Source organism: Harpia harpyja, chromosome 15, assembly GCF_026419915.1.
Source record: "Harpia harpyja isolate bHarHar1 chromosome 15, bHarHar1 primary haplotype, whole genome shotgun sequence".
NCBI classification, from domain to species: domain Eukaryota; kingdom Metazoa; phylum Chordata; class Aves; order Accipitriformes; family Accipitridae; genus Harpia; species Harpia harpyja.
The window spans coordinates 22,659,728-22,678,437 of record NC_068954.1 but is presented as its reverse complement, the minus strand read 5'-3'; the positions used below and the strand labels follow the sequence as shown (position 1 = coordinate 22,678,437).

General features: G+C 39.1%; 1 protein-coding gene across 6 annotated transcripts in view; it reads left to right on the top strand.

Annotated features, from left to right (window-relative positions):
* Window positions 1-18,710, top strand: part of ERICH1 (glutamate rich 1) — a 105,333-nt gene that overhangs the window by 16,108 nt on the left and 70,515 nt on the right. For all 6 annotated transcript variants that reach the window (XR_008238454.1, XR_008238450.1, XR_008238452.1 and 3 more), the window contains exon 2: window positions 4,325-4,519. Coding sequence is in view for 1 of the 6 variants with exons in the window: in XM_052809286.1 (XP_052665246.1) it covers window positions 4,325-4,519 (195 nt within the window). In the remaining 5 variants the exon portion in view is untranslated. The remainder of the gene's footprint in view (window positions 1-4,324; window positions 4,520-18,710) is intronic.

The window sequence follows — 18,710 nt, the reverse complement described above, 5'->3', positions numbered from 1 at the left end:
TTCTTCTCTCATTTCCAGTTTCTCTTCTGTTAGTTCCAGAGACTGCTTTATTCTAAGAGAGATATATTTGCAGTAGTCTGTGCAACAAGGCTTCCCTTTTTTTCCTTGTAATTGGCTTCTTACTGCTGTTCACATTTCTTTCCTGTTCAATTACAGGCTCAGTTCCAGAGATAATTCCCCTAAAACTATTCTTTCTCTTCCAGACTGGAATGCCAGGTTTTGTAATATGTGAATACAATTTTCAAGAATGTCCTCAAAAACATACCCGGTAGAATATATTAAATTCACTCCCTTGTATGTTGTGCATTAATGCTGTATATAAATGTGGCAAATTTCATTGGTTCTGACTCCAAATAGTGTATCCCTCATCTTTCTGTGGTCTCCCTCATCTTTTCTTGTGGTCTTTTTAAAAACACATCTCAAAATTGTATATGCTTGTTTAGAAACATCAGTCTGTTACGAAAAGTAGAAAAGTGTTCCCAGATCGGTCTCTTGAAAGACCACATGAATCTGTACAGATCCTCCATCACTTATGTTGACTGGAAAACAACCGCATCAAATAATCATATGTGTTTGGCTATGCTACAGGTATGGTGAGAGCAAGTCTTATTCCATTTTGTAACTCCGATAGGTTAGATATGTCTCTGGTAGTAGGTATTCTTCCTTGAATTTTCTTTATTGCTAATATCTTGTTAAGAGGTAGTTATTTCTACCAGATGGACTGATCTCTGAAGCTGCATAGTGCCAAAGACATCAGGTTAAGGAGAGTTTTGATAAGGAAGAAAAACTGCTCTGTAGCATCAGGCAAGACCAACGTCCGGTGGTTAAGCCAGTGCTCATGGATATCACAGGACATCTTTTTTTTTTTTTTTTTTTTTTTTTAGGTAATTGCAGCAATAAAACCCTGAGGAAAGAGCATCTTCTATCATCTGAAAAATGTTTTGGTAGCTCAGCTCTGAAACTCTTAACTGCAAAGCAGTATGCTGCTTTGGAGTGTGTAAAGCTGCTGAGTGTGGCAGGATAGATATTCCTCAGAGCCTAATTTCCTTTTTCATTGATACGCAGGACAAACCTGTTCAAAAAGTTTTGGGCTGCAGGCAGGTTTGTTTTTTTTTTTCTTCAGGCTACAATATACTTAGGATTCCAAGTAGTTCAGACTAAATCAGTGAGTTTTTTTCAGCTGCTCTCTAGCGATACCACCTTCTTCATTCTCCCAAGGAGGGTATACTGCTGGGATACATCGCTTCCTGCTGTCTTCAGAAGCCTTGAAATATATCAGGTTCAAAACAGGGACCTTGTCATGACTAGGTGTCACTGCTGCTCATTTCCATTCTGTCGTGGTTATTGGGAATTACTAGTTGTCTTAAGAGATGACTTTGCAGGGCTGAGATGCACTGACACAGGTGTGAAAGCTTTGCAGGCAATAATGAACTCTCCCACTCTGCACACAGCTGCTTCTTCCTGTGTCTGCTGAAAACTCCAGCCTGTAAGATGGGATGCTGCTTTGGTGTTGGCAGCTAAACCACATCTTTGCTGAAGTAAATCTATTACTGCTGCTGATCTAGATATTTCTTTCTAAGCAAGAGAGATTTTATGAAAGAATACTTTCCTCAGTATTCTCACCCTCCAAAGGCAGGCATTGTTTCAGCTTGCTTTCTCAAGCATAGATATTAGAGATGGGGAGAGCTCCATGTGAATGAGAAGGAATGAACGTATCAAAACTTGTCTCGTATTGCTTTCTGAAGCAATGCTAATGTGCATGTGAGTATAGTCCTTATATTTTAAAAAGAAAAAGAGTGAAGTCATTTTTTGTGGGGGTAACTGAACAGATGACTAGAGAAATCAGATTTCAAGATGGGGAGCATAAAATCCACTGTAGCTGCTGAGGAGATAGCTACATAGCTCCTCATAGGTTTGGAGAAAATGTATTTCCATATATAGATTCATCAGTATCTCGATGATTTGCTTTGGAAGAACAGCTTCCTCAGTGCAAGTGCTTGAATGTTAGTTTGTACACTGGTTTGGCTGTGCTGGAGTTAATTTTCTTCATAACAGCTCCTGTGGTGCTATGTTTTTTGGATTTGTGCTAGAAAGTGTTGATAACACAGGGATGTTTCTCTTATTGCTGAGCAGTGCTCACACAGAGCCAAGGCCTTTTCTGCTTCTCACCCCACCCCACCAGCGAGGAGGCTGGGGGGGCACAAGGAGTTGGGAGGGGACACAGCCGGGACAGCTGACCCCGACTGACCCAAGGGATATCCCAGACCATATGATGTCATGCTCAGCATATAAAGCTGGGGGGAGAAGGAGGAAGGGGGGGACATTCGGAGTGATGGCGTTTGTCTTCCCAAGTAGCGGTTACATGTGGTGGTGCCCTGCTTTCCTGGAGATGGCTGAACACCTGCCTGCCAGTGGGAAGTGGTGAATGAATTCCCGGTTTTGCTTTGCTTGTGTGCGCACAGCTTTTGCTTTACCTATGAAACTGTCTTCATCTCAACTCAACCCTCAATTCTACCTTTCTGATTCTCTTTCCCGTGCCACGTCGGGCGGAGTAAGTGAGTGTCTGTGTGGGTCTGAGCTGCCTACTGGGATTAAACCACAGCATTTGGTAACTGTTCAACTGGAGCTCATTAAAATGCTGCAGGGTTAGTAGCAGTACTCAGGGAAAGGATCCAGGATAAACTTCTTGGACAACTTGCTTTAAATTCAGAGATCTGCAAAGGGCAGTTAACTTTGTCTTATTACACTGCTTATTTCTGTCTACATTCTCTAGTTGTCCTCTGAGGAGAGTAATTACGGATTTTGTCTTTCTAGCTGTAGAATATCCTAGCAAGGGAACCTTATGAAAAGAAAATACATAGTCACTCGTTGATGTCTGTCTTTTTGGGAATGATGGTCTTAACCCATAACTTGCAAAATGGATTGTGCTTACTTGATGGGGACATAGCTGGCAGCTTGTCATGCGTTTTTTCGTGTCAGTGAATGATGGATAGCTGTAGAAAAACTAAAATTTGGGCTTCATAAGCAAAGTGCTCTGCACAAGTATCTCTTCAGGCTTACATCTTGTCATAGGCCTTTCATAAGGTCAGCGATTATTCAAGAGACTGGGCACAAGCAAAGAGTAAGTGATCACGTATAAACTAGCAAGAGCTCAAAAAATGTGTAACAGGACGTTCTCCCCCGTAGTTAGTCATTTACATGACAACTGAAGCATATTGCCAAGGTACTTGTGGAGATAAAGTTTGTCTATCAAGGACTAGTGGTTCAAGGATTTCCTAGCTTGATTAAGGTGATTTTTTTCAGTTGTGAAGGAAAGTAATTTATTGAAGAGAGTTGTGTGATGATAGTATGATCTTCTGTTAAGCTGCAGTAGGAGCCATTCTTCTTATAACAGTGTAAGTCCTTTTCTCTTGGCAGAATTTTGTTAAGAATCTGCACCAGCTTGCTTGTATAGTGTCCACACACTGTATGTTAAATTTCAAATTGGAGTTAAGATAACATGTTTTTCTCCAAAACGCTCTTTTGCCACCTCCCCCCGTCCCACAATACCTGCTTGACCATGTAGAATTCATGAAACTGGGGATGTTGTTTTGCAATAGATAACTTTCATAGTATTACTTCATATTTTAATATAATATGTAATTTCAAGTGATTGAAATATGCATGCATCCATATAAAGATGATAGTTTTGTTGATGAGTAGATTATTTGCATATATTTCTTTTCTTTAATCAAATGATGCTTGCATTTGAGTAACTAGTAGCAGATTGCTAGTGTCGTCAGAAAGGGGCCCATAAGAGGAAGAGGCGTATAAGAATACTGCTAATTCTGTAAAAATAACTGGGTTACCATGTGTTTCTGCTGCTGTCTACTTTTAGTTTTTCTATGTGATTAAATAGTTGTAGCTTGCTGATTTTAATGAGTGATTCAATTGCAATGCCTCTGTGCCAGAATAGACCTGCATTTTGAGCAGCCTTATAACACTTGTGTAGGAAGATACTTGTTTTAAAAGAAATTTAAAAAAATGTGTTTAGTCTGTAAATGTACTGTATTAATTTATTGCCAAAATGTAGTCAAATAGAAGACTTTAAATGTAACCTTACTATTGAACTCTGGGGTTTTAAAGCTGCTTTTCTGACTCAAGTTTAGGACTTTAATATATTATTTTCAGCTTTACTTGTAAGAGGTAGGGACTACTGAGGACAAACGTGCATGGAATATGAGGGAAACTATATTGTATTAATTAGTTGTTGGGTTTTTTAAGTCTTAAAATACCTTTAAAACACTGCATTTCTTGTTGTTCAAGAAGTTTTCTTACCCCACAGTGTTCATAGGGAAAGTACTGAAACGACTCTATGCTGAAACTTCATCATCTTCTCTTGTGCACACTTCAAGTAGAGAAGAGGAGGCGGTTCTCAGAAGTCTGGGCTCAAAATCCAAAGAAAAGAATTTGGATGATGTTCAGACTTCATCAGCAGATGTTAGCGCATCAACTGATACACCCTGCGAATCATTTCAAGGTGAGACTGCATAGTCCTGTTTCTGTTGATATGCTTTTAAATATAGTTACTTTACTTGAAACAGTATAATACCTATTTTTTTCATCTATTGATACCAACAGGCAAATTTGAATGCACGTGCTAGTGGTACTTAATACGTAGAACACTTGAGATCAGTGTGTAAGTCCTGTGAAAGCCAAGAAATAGTTTTGGTGTATATGCACAAATGCAGCACTTAGCAATAGCTAATATGAAACTTCACTGTATGCTATAACTGTCTTTGGTGTAATGTCTGTTGAAGAGTGAGAAAATGACTTACACTGGTACAAGTCTGCTCAGCTATTAGAGATACACCAAAAGATTGGTGGGAGTACATGCTCCAGCACTTCCTCCTGCCCTCACGTTGCAACAGAAGCCCCATGGGGAATGTAAACCCAACAGAAGGCAAATATCAGTTCAGGCACTATGTTAGTACCCTGCTAAAGAGCGTTATTTTGTGTGTGTTTATGCAATGAAAGTGGCACGTGAATGTTTTGACAGGTAAGTTAAAACAGGTTGTAAAATGTGGATGCTATGCTAAAAGATGAAGCAGTTGCGAAATGAGGTAGCTGTGTTATTACTTGTGGGTGAAAGCTCTGTGCATAAGTACAGAAGTGTGAATTGCTTTGTGTTGTAGCTCATCTAAAACCAAATTTTGCCATAACTGAAAGAGGTTGTTAAACTGACTTGAAATAAAAAGGCATGTTTCCTGAGAGTATAAAAAGCTTTCTCTAGGGGACGTGCTCAGCTAGACCTCTTACTCACAGACAAGGAAGAACTGATTGTGGATGTGGTCTGGGGCAGGAGACTAAAGTCCTAAAAGTAGTGAGCAAAATGAGTAGTAGGATTAGAACCCTGTACTACAGAAGCACAGATGTTTGTCTTGTTCAGGGATCTGCTTGGTACGATTGAATGGAAGACTGGTCTGAATTGCAAAGGATCTTTGGAGAGCTGATTGATCTTCAAGAATAACCTTCTCAAAGCACAAGAATGACTCATTTTGACATGCAGAAAACTAGGGCAAGTGTAGCAGGATGCCTGACTGTATTGGGTCTGGCTGAGATGGAGTTAATTCTCCCCATAGCAGCCCTCATAGTGCTGTGTTCTGTATTGGTAGCTAGAAGGGTGTTGATAACACGCCAGTGTTTTGGCTGCTGCTGAGCGGTGCTGGCACAGCGTCAAGGCTGTCTCTCCAGCATTTTCCCCCCCTCACTGGCAGGCTGGGGCTGGGCAAGATCTTGGGATGGGACATAGCCAGGACAGCTGACCCAAACTGACCAAATGGATATTCCATACCATATGATGTCAGCTCAGCTATAAAAGCTAAGTAAAGGGAGATGGAAGGGGGGGCATTCGTTATTTATGTTTGTCTTCCAGAGCAGCTACTATGTGTACTGAAGCCCTGCTTCCCAGGAAGTGGCCAGACATTGCCTGCTGATGGGAAGTAGAGAATAAAATCTTTTGTTTTCCTTTGCTCTCGCATGCAACCTTTGCTTTATTAAACTGTCCTTATCTTGACCCACGAGCATTTTGTTATATTTTTCTCTCCCCTGTCCAGTTGAGGAGGGGGAGTGATAGAGTGGCTTTGGTGGGCACCTGGCATCCAGCCAAGGTCAACCCACCACACTGACTGAGCTCAGATGTGTCAGGGACCAGCAATGGGAGGGTGAGGGAAGGCTAGCTGGAACAAGGTAGGCACAGTCAGTGTCATCACTGTGGAAGCAATCCCACAGTACCAGACATGCTCTGCTCTCCTTTTCCAGGTAACCGTAACCAGGTTCAGCCAACAGTCCAGTGACACCAGGCAAGTCAATAGTGACAAGGCAGGTCTGAGGTCAAGCCAATATGTAAAGTCCGTGAGTCAGGGTGTGCATCAACTGTGGTATGTGCCCAGGCACAGGCATGGCTGCAGTCTAGCTTAGGCTGGGAGCTGCTTAAAAGCCTCAGCTTAAAAGCAGCTCCTAAGTGATGTGAGGGGAGCCCCTGCTAAGACGGCTTTTTAGAGGTCTTTCATAAGCAGCTCTTTCTTCATAACAATCTGGATCACCACCTGTGTGATATCAGAGAGCTGCCTGTAAGTGCAGGCAGCTCAGCTCCTAGGAGGGAGCTCTGGGCCCTTACAAGACAAAAAGGAAATACAGAGAAGGTGAAAGCAAGCATTATCTACCCAAAAGAAATATAGAGATGTTGCCCAAGTACGCTGGGATGGAGTTAGGAAGGCCAAAGCTCTGATGGAGTTGAAACTCATGAGATACGTGGGAAGAAACAAGAAGGGTGGGGACAACAACTGGAAGGCTAAAGAAAATGCAGGCCCACTACTCAGTGGGCAAGGGACTAGTGATAGAAGACAAGGAAAAGGCTGAGGTACTTGGTGCCTTTTTTGCCTGTTTTTACTGGTAAGATTTGTCTGTAGACCTCCCAGGCCACTGAGCCTAATGATAAAGTCTATGGGAGTGAAGCATTACCCACAGTAGATGATGATAGCTAGGGAGTAGTTAAGCCAGTTGCACAACTGCATATCAGTGGGACAAGATGGTGTGCATCCAGGGCTGCTGGCTGATGTCATGATGAGGCTGGTTTCTATCCTCTTTGAGAAGTCATTGCAGTTGGGATGTTCCTCAGTGACTGGAAAAGGCAAACATTGTGCCCATTTTCAAGAAGGGCAAGAAGGAGGGTCTGGAAACTCTGGACATGTTACAGAGTAAATGCAGCTTCTGGAAGCTGTTACCAAGCATGTGAAGGACAAAAAGGGAATTGGGAACATTAAGTCTTGGTTTACCAAAGGCAGGTTGTGCAACCCAGTTGCGTTCTATGATGATGTGACTGGCTTGTAGATAGGGAGGGCACAGTGCATGTTCTTTAATTTTTTTAGCAGGGCCTTCAACATAGTCTGCTGTAGTATTCTTATAGCCAAGAAGGTGAGGTATCAACTGGGTAAATGAATGGTCAGATAGACTGCCAGGCTCAAAGGATGGTGATCAGCAGTACAAAGCTCAATAGATGGCCATGTGCCAGTGGTGTACTTTGGGGATTAATACTGGAGTGCAGAGTCCTGTGTCTGATATGGAATAACCAACAATACAGGCTGGGGGTACCCTGGCTGGAAGCAGCTCCACAGATAAGGACCTAGGTGTTCTGGTGGATGCCCAGCTGAACATGAGTCAAAGTTGCATCCTTGCCACAAAGGCAGCGGATGACATACTGTGCTCTACTAGCAACATAGCCAGCAGTTAGAAGGAAGCGATTGTTCCTTTTGTGAGACCACACTGGAGCAGCGTTTGTGAGTCCATACTGGCAGTACTGTGACCAGTGGGCTCCTTAGTAAAAGAAAGGTAGGGACAAAGTAGATTGAGTCCAGTGTAAGGGCACTGTAATGGCCGGAGAGCCAGATGGCATTATGTATGAGGAGAGACTGAGAGAATTGAGTTTGTTCAGTCATAAGAAAAGAATGTGAAAAGGAAATCTCATTACTTCAACTACCAAATGGGAAGGAGGATTATAGAGAAGACTGAGCCATGCAGTTTTTGGAGGTGCTCAGCAACAGAAGGGGCAACAAAGAAGTGGCAAGAGTAATTCCAACTAGATGGGGGAGGGCATTCCACCTTGGGGATGATCAAACATTGGGAATGGGCTGCCCAGAGGGAGTTTTGGTATCTCCATCCTTGGAGGAACTGAAAACTAAACAGTGTACTAGAAAACCTTATCTAATTGGGTCATATTTTAATGGGGTTTGGGCTAATGACCTCCAAAAGTCCTTTCCAACACATACTAGTCTAGAAATCTGTGTTACTGGGGGTGTAGTTTGCTGGCTTTTTTTTTTTTAATTAAAAAAAAAAAAAAGCCCCCCACCCAATCTGTAATACAGATGGCTAGTAACAGGTTGGCTACAGGGCTTTCTTACATGTCTATGGTAGAATTTGGTTTTGAAGGATTGTGTGGCTGTTGTCCTGTATTGCATCCTGTTACTGTGACAAGATTGCCTGGTAATCTCAACTTGTTGTAGTTCCATTTGTTTGATACCCATTTTGTTTTTCTAGATCAGTACTTCTAGTACTTCTTTTGTGTAGTCAATAATGAGAGGAACACTTTCAAAAGGCTGATAAAGCGTTAAACTTATTCTATAAAATGATATTTGATAGCACTGGGAACTAATTGTCCTTTCAAAATAGGTAACAGGCTATTTATTGGCTCTATGATGAACATGTGCTAAATAAGCATGACTATGGAGTGATTTCTTAAGCTAAAAATGCCTTCATGTGTAGTGAATCTATACCATTCCTTATAAATTAGGCCCTGGCTAAACTCCCACTGAAGTGGGAGGTGAGGAGGAGAATTTAGTTGACCTTGTGATGTATAACTCCTCTGATTGTTTATACCTGGTTCCTAATACAACATTCTTCAAGTTAATGAAACTAAAGCTTTTGATCCAGAATGCTAGTACAGGTAAAATATAGCCTATGGGAAAGGGAACATGGAGCAAAAAGAACAGGTCCATATTTATGATTTTCACAGCCAAGCAACAAGGCTGTTCCTGAAATTAACAGCAAACTAGCTGACCTTGTTTTCTGTTGGAGGCAAGCAAATGCTATGGTAGTACAGAAAGGGTTCTGCCTTGATGATCTACAAATGTGTACTTAAAAAAAAAAAAAAAAAAAAGCTCTGAAGAGAGTTGCAGTGATAAACTCAGAGGAAAAAGAGAAATCAGTTGTCCATCTGTGAAACCAACAGGTAACTCAACCATTCTTCTCTGGTTGTGGTTTCATTTAAATTTAAGGAGCTCTTGCATGAATTGTCATTTAAATGTTGTGATTTTATGGTAGTGGACACTGAAAGTACATGTTTAGCGATAGGCTGTAAGATTTGGAGCTATAAAATGTATGGTCTTGGACAAACATAAAGGCATTGACTGAAGTTTTTTGTCATATACTATTTTAAGTAACTTCTTTTATTGTAGACCAAAGGTTATGGGCATAACAGTGAAACAGCTTATCATTTAAGTAGCAGTAGTCTAAGATAGACAATGGAAAATGAGAGGGATTTTTTTGTGTAGATACAAACTCCTTCCTAGTTTGAAAGTGATTATTTCAGTCCTACAAAATCTGCTGAAAAATTTAATTTAGTGTCAATAAGAAATTGAGGATTTCTTTAAAAAGAAGCTGACCCAAAGCCTAAGTATTTTCTAGCATTAAATAACGGCTTTTACTATAAAACTCATCACGATGTTCTACTTGCCTTTAACAGTCATTTTCAAATTGTGAAAATACCATTACCTATATGCATGAGCTAACGCCCCCATGTTCTTATATTTATTCTAATGCAGTTCGCAGCATTGCCTTAAATGTCTGCATCTTGAGGCATAATAGGGACTTATGCCCATAAAATTTAAAGATCATACTTTTATATCCTGTAAATATTTGAATTTATATGCCTCTTTTGAGATCAAGTTGAAGTTGAGATGCTTCAATATAGAGGACCAGGACCCATGTTAATGTCTGGTTCTCATTTAATTTTGGAAGATTAATTTAGTATCAGAAAGGGTTGTCCAATAAAGCTCCCCATAGTTCTGGAACTAAAGCTTACAGTGAGGCCTGGAATAACTAGAGATTGAAGGGAAATTCTGTCCTTTGTGACTACAGAGTGATCTTCTGAATGGTATTTGTATTTTCTTTAGGAAGATGGTAGGTCTGTTAGGGATGGAGAAAACATGTGGAGGTGCCATGCTTCTTCTGAACCACAAAGAAAGGGGGTAGTCACTTATTTCTTACCTCTTGAAAAGATAATTTTATTTTTTTCTTAAAGTGACTGAAAAAAAACCCTAACAAACCCAACCACCTGCCTGTGGCCAAAATTTCTGTTCAAGGGCATGCTAAGATGTAGCTTCCCTTTGGATTCTAATTGTCCTAAATCAGATTTTTTTTTTTCCCTCCTATTCTACCAAAATACTCAATGAGAAAGTGAATGTAACCACAATAGGGGTTCTCCCCCACACCCCAAGGCAATTAGGTAAGACTTTCTAAATATTTCTTCCCCTGAGGAACTTTGTTCTTTCATTGCGAGAGCTGTAGTTCTTAATTTCAGAAGATGTAAGAAAAGTTTTTTCTTGCTTCAACATAAAATTAAAGAGGGTCTAGATAACCAGCTTTATTACCTTAAACCATCTAAAAGTTACGCATACATGTAATAAACCTGAGCCTTCTTGGCAGGCAAAGTATTAAAAGAGAGCAAATGGAAAAATGAAAGCTCCTACAAATAAGAGGACTTAATTTCTTTTTCCCTGGGGCCACAGAGATGATCAGGGGGCTGGAGCACCTCTCCTATGAAGACAGGCTGAGAGAGTTGGGGTTGTTCAGCCTGGAGAAGAGAAGGCTCCAGGGAGACCTTATAGCAGCCTTCCAGTACCTAAAGGGGGCCTATGGGAAAAGCCAGAGAGGGACTTTTTACAAGGGCATGTAGAGACAGGGGGTAATGGCTTTAAACTGAACGAGGGTAGATTTAGATTAGATGGAAGGAAGAAGTTCTTCACACTGTGAGGGTGGTGAGGCACTGGAACAGGTCAACCAGAGAGGTTGTGGCTGCCCCATCCCTGGAAGTGTTCAAGGCCAGGTTGGATGGGGCTTTGAGCAACCTGGTCTAGTGGAAGGTGTCCCTGCCCATGGCAGGGGGGTTGGAAGTAGGTGATCTTTAAGGTTCCTTCCAACCCAAACCATTCTACCATTCATTCTATGAGCCTATGAAGCTTGCGAATATGCTTCCAAGTGCGGTATTATAAATGCTTAAAAATTTGTTGTACCACAAAAAAAAGTGTCTGGCAAAAGACTAAGAAAGCATTTCTAACTATTAATTACTCGCTTGGATATGGGCTTTGACTAAACTTTGTTCTGTTTTGTTTGTTTCTGGCCCGTGTTAGGGCAGGATCTATTTGCAACAAGGATTAACTTCATGGAGAATGTTTCTCTTGAGGTCTGCAGTTCTGTGATTTATTTACTTTTTGTTGATACTTTAAAACCTCGCTAATTGTTTTTAATGCCTTTGTAGTATATAGTCAAAGTAGACATGCATGCTTCTGACTAGAGACTTGCTAACTGTAGAATTGCCTTTTTTAATGGCCACCTTAGTATCAGGACTTTTTCTTGGTCAAAATTATAACCACTTTTTAAAGGACTTGGTATTGACTGATCATTGTTTAGTATCTTCCTTATAAAAATTAAAATTTAAGAGTTGCTGAAGCAGGATAATTATATACAAGTGAAATGTATAGTATTCAGTTTCTCTGTATAAAGCATGCTGTTCCACTTTGGGGTTTTGTGTTTTCCTTAATTCTGAAGGAAATTGAAATGCAGAGAGCCTAGGCAGAATCTCAGATCTTGTGGAGAAAGCCTATTTGATCTTTTTTGTTTCCTTCATTTATTTAAGTAAGAGGTAATGAAGAAAAATACTAAGCTATTATTACTCCTAAGTTTTAGGGTTTTTTTAAAAAGGGGAATCCAAATTATGCTATATAAATAGACAAAATGCAATTTACTCCATATTCATTAAATACAAATGTGAATGTCTCTCAACTGTGAAATATCCCAGCATTGTTATCCTGTATAAGGAATTCCTGTCAAAATTCAGTACAGCTGTGTGATTTTTTTGTTTTGGTTTGGTTTGGTTTTTGTGTTCTCCTTCATACATTTTCCATTGAAGTCACTAATGCTGATAGTATACTGCATTTAAGAAGTTATCACTGGGACACCTGGACTGTGTCCTTACTCATCCTAATCCTGTCTTCCTGCAGCCATTCTATTATAGAAAACTTAAGTTTGTGACAGGAGTGCCTAGAAGACAAAACTTGTCTAAAAAATATGCATGGACAGCCCTGGCTCTTAGTTGATCAAATTGAAGTGCATATGCTTGAGAAATCAAACTCTAGCAGTACCCAATGCAGTAAACAGCTTTAGAGACTTGTTAAACAATTCAGCTTTGTTTTAGTTAATTACTCTGAAAAGCTGTCTATTGTGAATAATCTGAAGAGCAATGGAGATCATAATTATTATACAACACAGTGTTGTCACACACTCTTATGTTCTTTTCTCAAGGCCATAAAAATTCTCATATTACATGCTATATTACAGTGGCATTATACTGTGAAAATGGGACACACATTCAGAAGTGAGTAGAGTATTTGACTGAAGACACCAACCTCTAGTGGCTATGGTAGAAATGGTGCCCAACCAGATTTACAAGGTGGTAGCTATATGCTTGGGGGGAATGTAGAGATCTGGTGTTTGGGAGGAGGAGGGGGGGGGGGGGGGGGGGGGGGACAAAAAAGACCCAAACAGTGCCCCCCCCCCCCCCGACAAAATAAATGGTCTCTGTTCAGACTGAGTGGGCTGCTTGTCTATCTGTAACTTCTGTTGTGGCAGAAATAGCTTCGTAGCTCAGTCTCCAGTTCCCCTAGCAATGCTTTTTTTTTTTTTTTTTTTTTTTTTTTGGCTGCTTGTTGGCAGATTCCTTCCTTCTCCAGTGTTTTTATGTATATACATTCACTCATTCTTCTCTTCTACATCTTCATTCCAAACAGCTTAGCTGTTGTGGAGAAACTTGCTGGCCTCTGTGACAACTGAAAGCAATTTAACAAGTAGCTCATCTAATAGTATGTAGTGGTTGCCTAATTGGAGTAGAAAATGCCAGCTTTAGCTGTAAGTGTAAACAAGCTCTAAACCTAAATGTAGCCAGCTGTAGGAAAACTAATTATCTTGAGAAAGGAAACAGAAAAATAGCTTATGTAAGAACTTGATAAAACGGATTTGTTTCAGCTAGAGAAGGGCACATAGACAGTCCTAAGGTGAATCTAACTGTAGCATAGTAATTATGTGTGTTAGCATTCTTGCTGTCTACCTTGTCTCCCTGTTTGAAATTATTTTTAATGTATTGATGACAAAACAGGTTGTGTGAGATGCCTCTACTGCTCCCATTTACACTGGGGACTTTATTACTTAAGCTGCTATTGTCAAAATTATAGTTATTCAGAGTCAAATTTCATGTTTTCTGCTGTTACACATGCTTACTTTCTACTTGTCTTTGCTATCAACTGTACCCTCTAAGAATTACTTGAAAAGTGGAAATGCTTATAGTATGAACTTGGTACTGAACTAAGTTCAGGGCGAATTCTTTTCCATAACTTCTTGTGCTTCTGTGGTTTGCGTTATTTTTGTACACAAATAGGAATGGACTCTTACTGATGACTTCCAATTATGGAATAAAAAAATGTGTGTTTTGGGAGGAAAAAAAGTTTTAAAACCTTAGACTTTGTTTACTTTTATTCGGATGAGCACATCTGTTTATTTCCTGGTCTAGTTTCAGGTGAGTCTCAGTAGTAACATAATCACTTAATCAGTGAGGGTAATTAACTAATTGCAACTTAGACATAGCCTTTTAGATTCAGTGTTGTTGCATTTATTTAAAAAAAAATTATTGACAGGGATGTATCTGGCTTTTGAAAAGTGTGTTGAAAAAATAAGATCTGCAGCACTAGGAGAAATAATTGAGCGGAGTACTAACTTAAGATAGCTTTATTCTCCTGTTTATACAGCTAGAATTCTTAGACATCTAATCAAAATATTGCCCATAATCATATACCAGGACATCTATGAGACACTGAAGCTTTTAACTTAAAATAAATAACTTAACACTTAGCTGCGTAGTTTGCTTCATCAGTACCTCATATTCAATTTTCAGAAAACAAAAAATAGCTTGTACCACTTTTTAAATTAGCTGTCTCGTAATTTTAAAACTGCCATCTGGCTGTAGTCAGATTCTGCTCTGGAAAGATTTTGTTTTTTCGTTTCCTTGATCAAGGCTTTTTCCCTACTTCACTCTCACTTTGTATTGTGCTTTGTTTTCATTACTTTTTCTGAGGGAATGTAGATGTTTTAATGGTTCATAAGTAAAAATTCTTCCTCAGATGATGAGTGAGAACAAGAGGAAAAGGATTTCTGTTTTTTTTTAATCTGTTTTTTCTCTGTGACAAAGAATGTCTGCCACTTCTAATGTAATGAAACTGAGGTTGAGTTATAATGGTAAGTCCTGTCTCCAGTAAAATGGGCTATAATACAGCCTTCCTAGGCATCTAAAGAAAATTTAAGAGTTAGTGTACATGTGGGAGGTGGTGAGGGAAATAAATTTGAGCTCTCGTTTCTTGTTTTTCATGAATTTCCCATACCAACTTTGGGCCTTGTAAAATGTGTATATCTCTACTGACCCTAAATTTCCTTCCAAAGTTTTTGGATTCCATCAAGCTGAAGGAAAAGACAGTGATGAGGAAGTGCTGCTGAGGATTTTCCCGAGTTGCTTTTGTCTTTTAATGCTCTAGTCCTCTAAGCATCAAACCTCTTCTCTTCCCCCTATTTTCTCTTCCCTGAAACCTTTATTGATGTAATGAGGTCTTTAATTCCAAGTTCAAACATGTTACTTTCATTGCTAACTTTTGCAATTATTCCACTGGAAATATTAGCAGAAAACAGAATGGTTTAAAAATGTTTTAAACCAAACTTAGATGGTGATGTCAGTTTTACTAGCCACAAAAAATTGCTTGTAAGGAATGAAAAGCAAGAGAAAACGGTGCCTTGGTTTTGGTTGGGGTTTTTTTTTCCCCCCTTTATATAGCTACATAATGACTTATGGCATAGTTTAAAATAGGAAAAAAACCCTTTGTATTAGCTTTTATGTTATCTTACACCTGTTTCAGCTCTTAAGAAAGAAATCAGATTCCTGCTGTTAATACAAATGAGGCCTAGTATTCAGTGGAAGAGAATGTTAATTTTAAACTGAAGATGCTGCAATCTACACTGAAATAAATACATAGCCATAAAGCGTGTAAGAAGTGCAAATGTGTTTGTGGAAATAAACTATTAGAATTTAGAATGAAAGAAATCTTAAGACTGTGGCAAAATGCTATTGTATGGGAAAGACTTCACTAAGCCTGCAGAGTAGATAATGAGACATCTTTGAAAAATAATTCTGGGCAAATAGTTGCTACAAAAAAATCCCACCCTGTTCTAAAGCCCTCAAGAAGGGCACTTTGATCGCACTTAATTGTGAATAAACCCTAACAGCAGTTTTAGGAGTTGAAGATCTCAGCACTGCTGGGTCACAACACTATAGTTACATGCTTCTCAATTGGATGATGAATCTGAATAAGGAAGTGTTAAGATAACATGTTAACAGGTGTTTGAACCTCAGTACAGTAGATTTTAATAAAATTGAAAGTTAATTTAAAACACAAAATAGAGTTTAAAAACAGAATAAATAAAATCCAAAGCAGATGGCTTTTCCAAAGTGCAGACAGCTTAACAAAAAGTAAGTTGGCGATATTTGTAGAAGTATTTGAGACATTTAATACAAGATGAGTGCATGGATCATCATTCATTTGGATGCTGTCATTATTCCTCTTTCCATCCTCCCTCCCTTCTAATCATACTTATGCTTGAACAGGAAGGCTGAAATGTAGCTTGTCAAATATGAAGTAGACCCTTCTTTCAATAAATATTACAATGTGCTTAGTTGAAACGGTTGGGAATCCATCCCACCAAACTCACGGGTACCACTGAATTGATTGTATCTGGTTTCACTGAAAATCTAGTCATTATCTTGGAAAGGACAAACTGTAAGGCTGGCCGTCAGCTCCCCTTTTCCATTCTCTTCAATTCGCATGCTCTCCGCATGGGAGAGAACTGGCAGCAGAGCTGCTGTAGGAGTTGGTTCCAGACCCTTCATCAGACTTAGTTCCGAACCTGAAGCCATAGGCCAGGGTTAGCTCCTTAGGGATCTGCCTAGTGAAACCTTGTACTCATCTTAGCTCATAAGCAGGTGCAGATTGACATACACTACTCTTATTTCCTCACATGTGGAAAAGGTGGGATGGAAGAGAAGTTATTTTGCACATCCATCTTGTTGGCTTTCCATCAGTGTGATAACTGGTACAAGTCATTACAGTCCAATGAGCCATGGGCTATGTAGAAAAAGGAATTTTCATTCAAAAATAAATCTTGAAGACCTAGTTTTATTTATCTAATTAAGTGCACTGAGTCACCAAGTCACAGAAAGGAGTGCTTAGGAAAAATTCTCACAACTACTGACTTTGCTTACTTTATAGTCATTTCCATTATTTGAGAAGAGGGAGCAACCTCTGTAATCTAGACTTTCTCTTTTTAATAAAGTGAAGCACTTCTAGTGATGTGAAGTGTCAGGAGGGAGGTTGGAACGAACTGACTTGAGTGACAACATGCTACCAGATACAAATGGTATACACCTTAGGATGCGGGAACAGTCTTCTGTAATATGGCTAGGCTTCTACAAAAAAGTCTGGGAATACAGTGAAAACATGCTATTTCTTCTATTAAAGGATAGGGGGCTTTTTCTGTTTAAAGATAACTGAAGAAAGTAGCAGAAATTAAGGTCAATCCAAAAACTTCAGTACTCCTGTCTACGCTAGTATGTAGTGACCGATAGTATTGTCAAAAAAAGTATTGGAATAAAATGAGTGTATTGTACTACTTCCCCACGATGTTCTCCAACAGTTTGCTGGTTAAGGATTTGCTGAGCCAGAGGACAACATGTACCTGTTTAATTAGCTGATTTTTTTTTCTTTCATTAATTTGTTGTTTGAATCAATGTAATTGTGCAATTTGGAATAGAACTATACACTTTGAAGTTTTACCTGGCCAGCAGGAAAATTTATCATTCAAACCGCATACCAGACATCTTCAAAATTTTAAAGCTGAAGTGAACTCTGCAGAAGAAAACACTTTTTCAGTATTCTGTTATAGGTATTTGTGCCAATAAAATGCATGACAGTAGCAAATAATGTCACATGAGATAATTAGGTGTCCAAAAGACATTAAGTAAACTTTTTTTATTTAGAAAGAGATGAAGAATCTTTGGAAGGAGTATATCTTCAGCCAAAAACTGGCTCGAGTGACTCTCCTTGTTTATTCCAATAAAGTACAGATAATGAGGGGGATGGATTGGACAGCAATACCTGCAGATGAGAGAAATTTTTCTATTAGTTAAATTAGTAAGATTGGGCACTAGCAATGTTAAAACAAGCTAAAGAAATTAGACTGTAATAGTAAACTCCATAAAGGGAGTTCCAAAATTTTGAGAGGCAAGTTCTTACCTGCAGTAGTGAATTTGTACAGAAATAATTCATCAACTGCTCCAATCACCTGGCAAAGTAGCACATTTCCGTTATTGTGTGATGGTTATCATTTGAGTAAAACAAATGACCAGCAGTAAGTGCCTGTCCATTCTTTGCTAAGTTTCTTATCATCATTTTTTTTTTTCTACCCAATATGATTTATCTAGTATTGGGGGAGAGAATGCTGCTGAAGACTGAGGTCAAGCAGCAGGAATTCTGGAGCACTCCAAGGAAAAGCATTATACTTTCCAATTGCACAGAAGACTACTTGAGCTAAAAGGTTGTGCCTTTGTGGAAAGCACTCTAATGTGTGTGTTGATGTGAGACTGGAAAACAATCCTGTGAAAGTCAACCTGTAAGTAGAGGATGATGATACAAGGTGTAACACCTCATGTCTCTCAAGTTACTCTCACATACTAAGGTATGTGACATGTTACCATCACAAAAACCTTACCACCTGAACGAAAATGTGTATACATTGGGGGATGGAGGGGTATTTAGGATCACCAGATTTGATTTATAATGTTCATGCTGATGAAGGACAATTTAATGTCTTCACACTGATAACTGGAAAATACCTATTTTTCAGTACCACAGCTCAGGAGGACCCTCAAGGTGTGTATGTTCTGCAGTTAGTCACTGGTATCACCTTTGCTACACTTCAATTTATGAAGGTTTTCTGGAGGAGACAAAACTCTCTTGCCCAGGATTTGCATGTGCACTGTCTTTAAAGATGCTTATCTTGCTAGTCAATGAAGGGGAAGGCGATAGTGCATCTATATTGTGTAAAGATAGAGAGGGGTTGTGTATGTGCATTGGGGATTGTCATTGTTTTTAGGTTATAGTCTCAAATCTCACTTATGTGTAATAAAAATGAGGAATAGCTAGAACATGGTCATATTCTAGCTTACATAATAAGTAAAAAACGCAGTTTAATAAATATAAAAAAATAAATTTTATATATAATTTTATATAAATATAAAAAAAAAACTT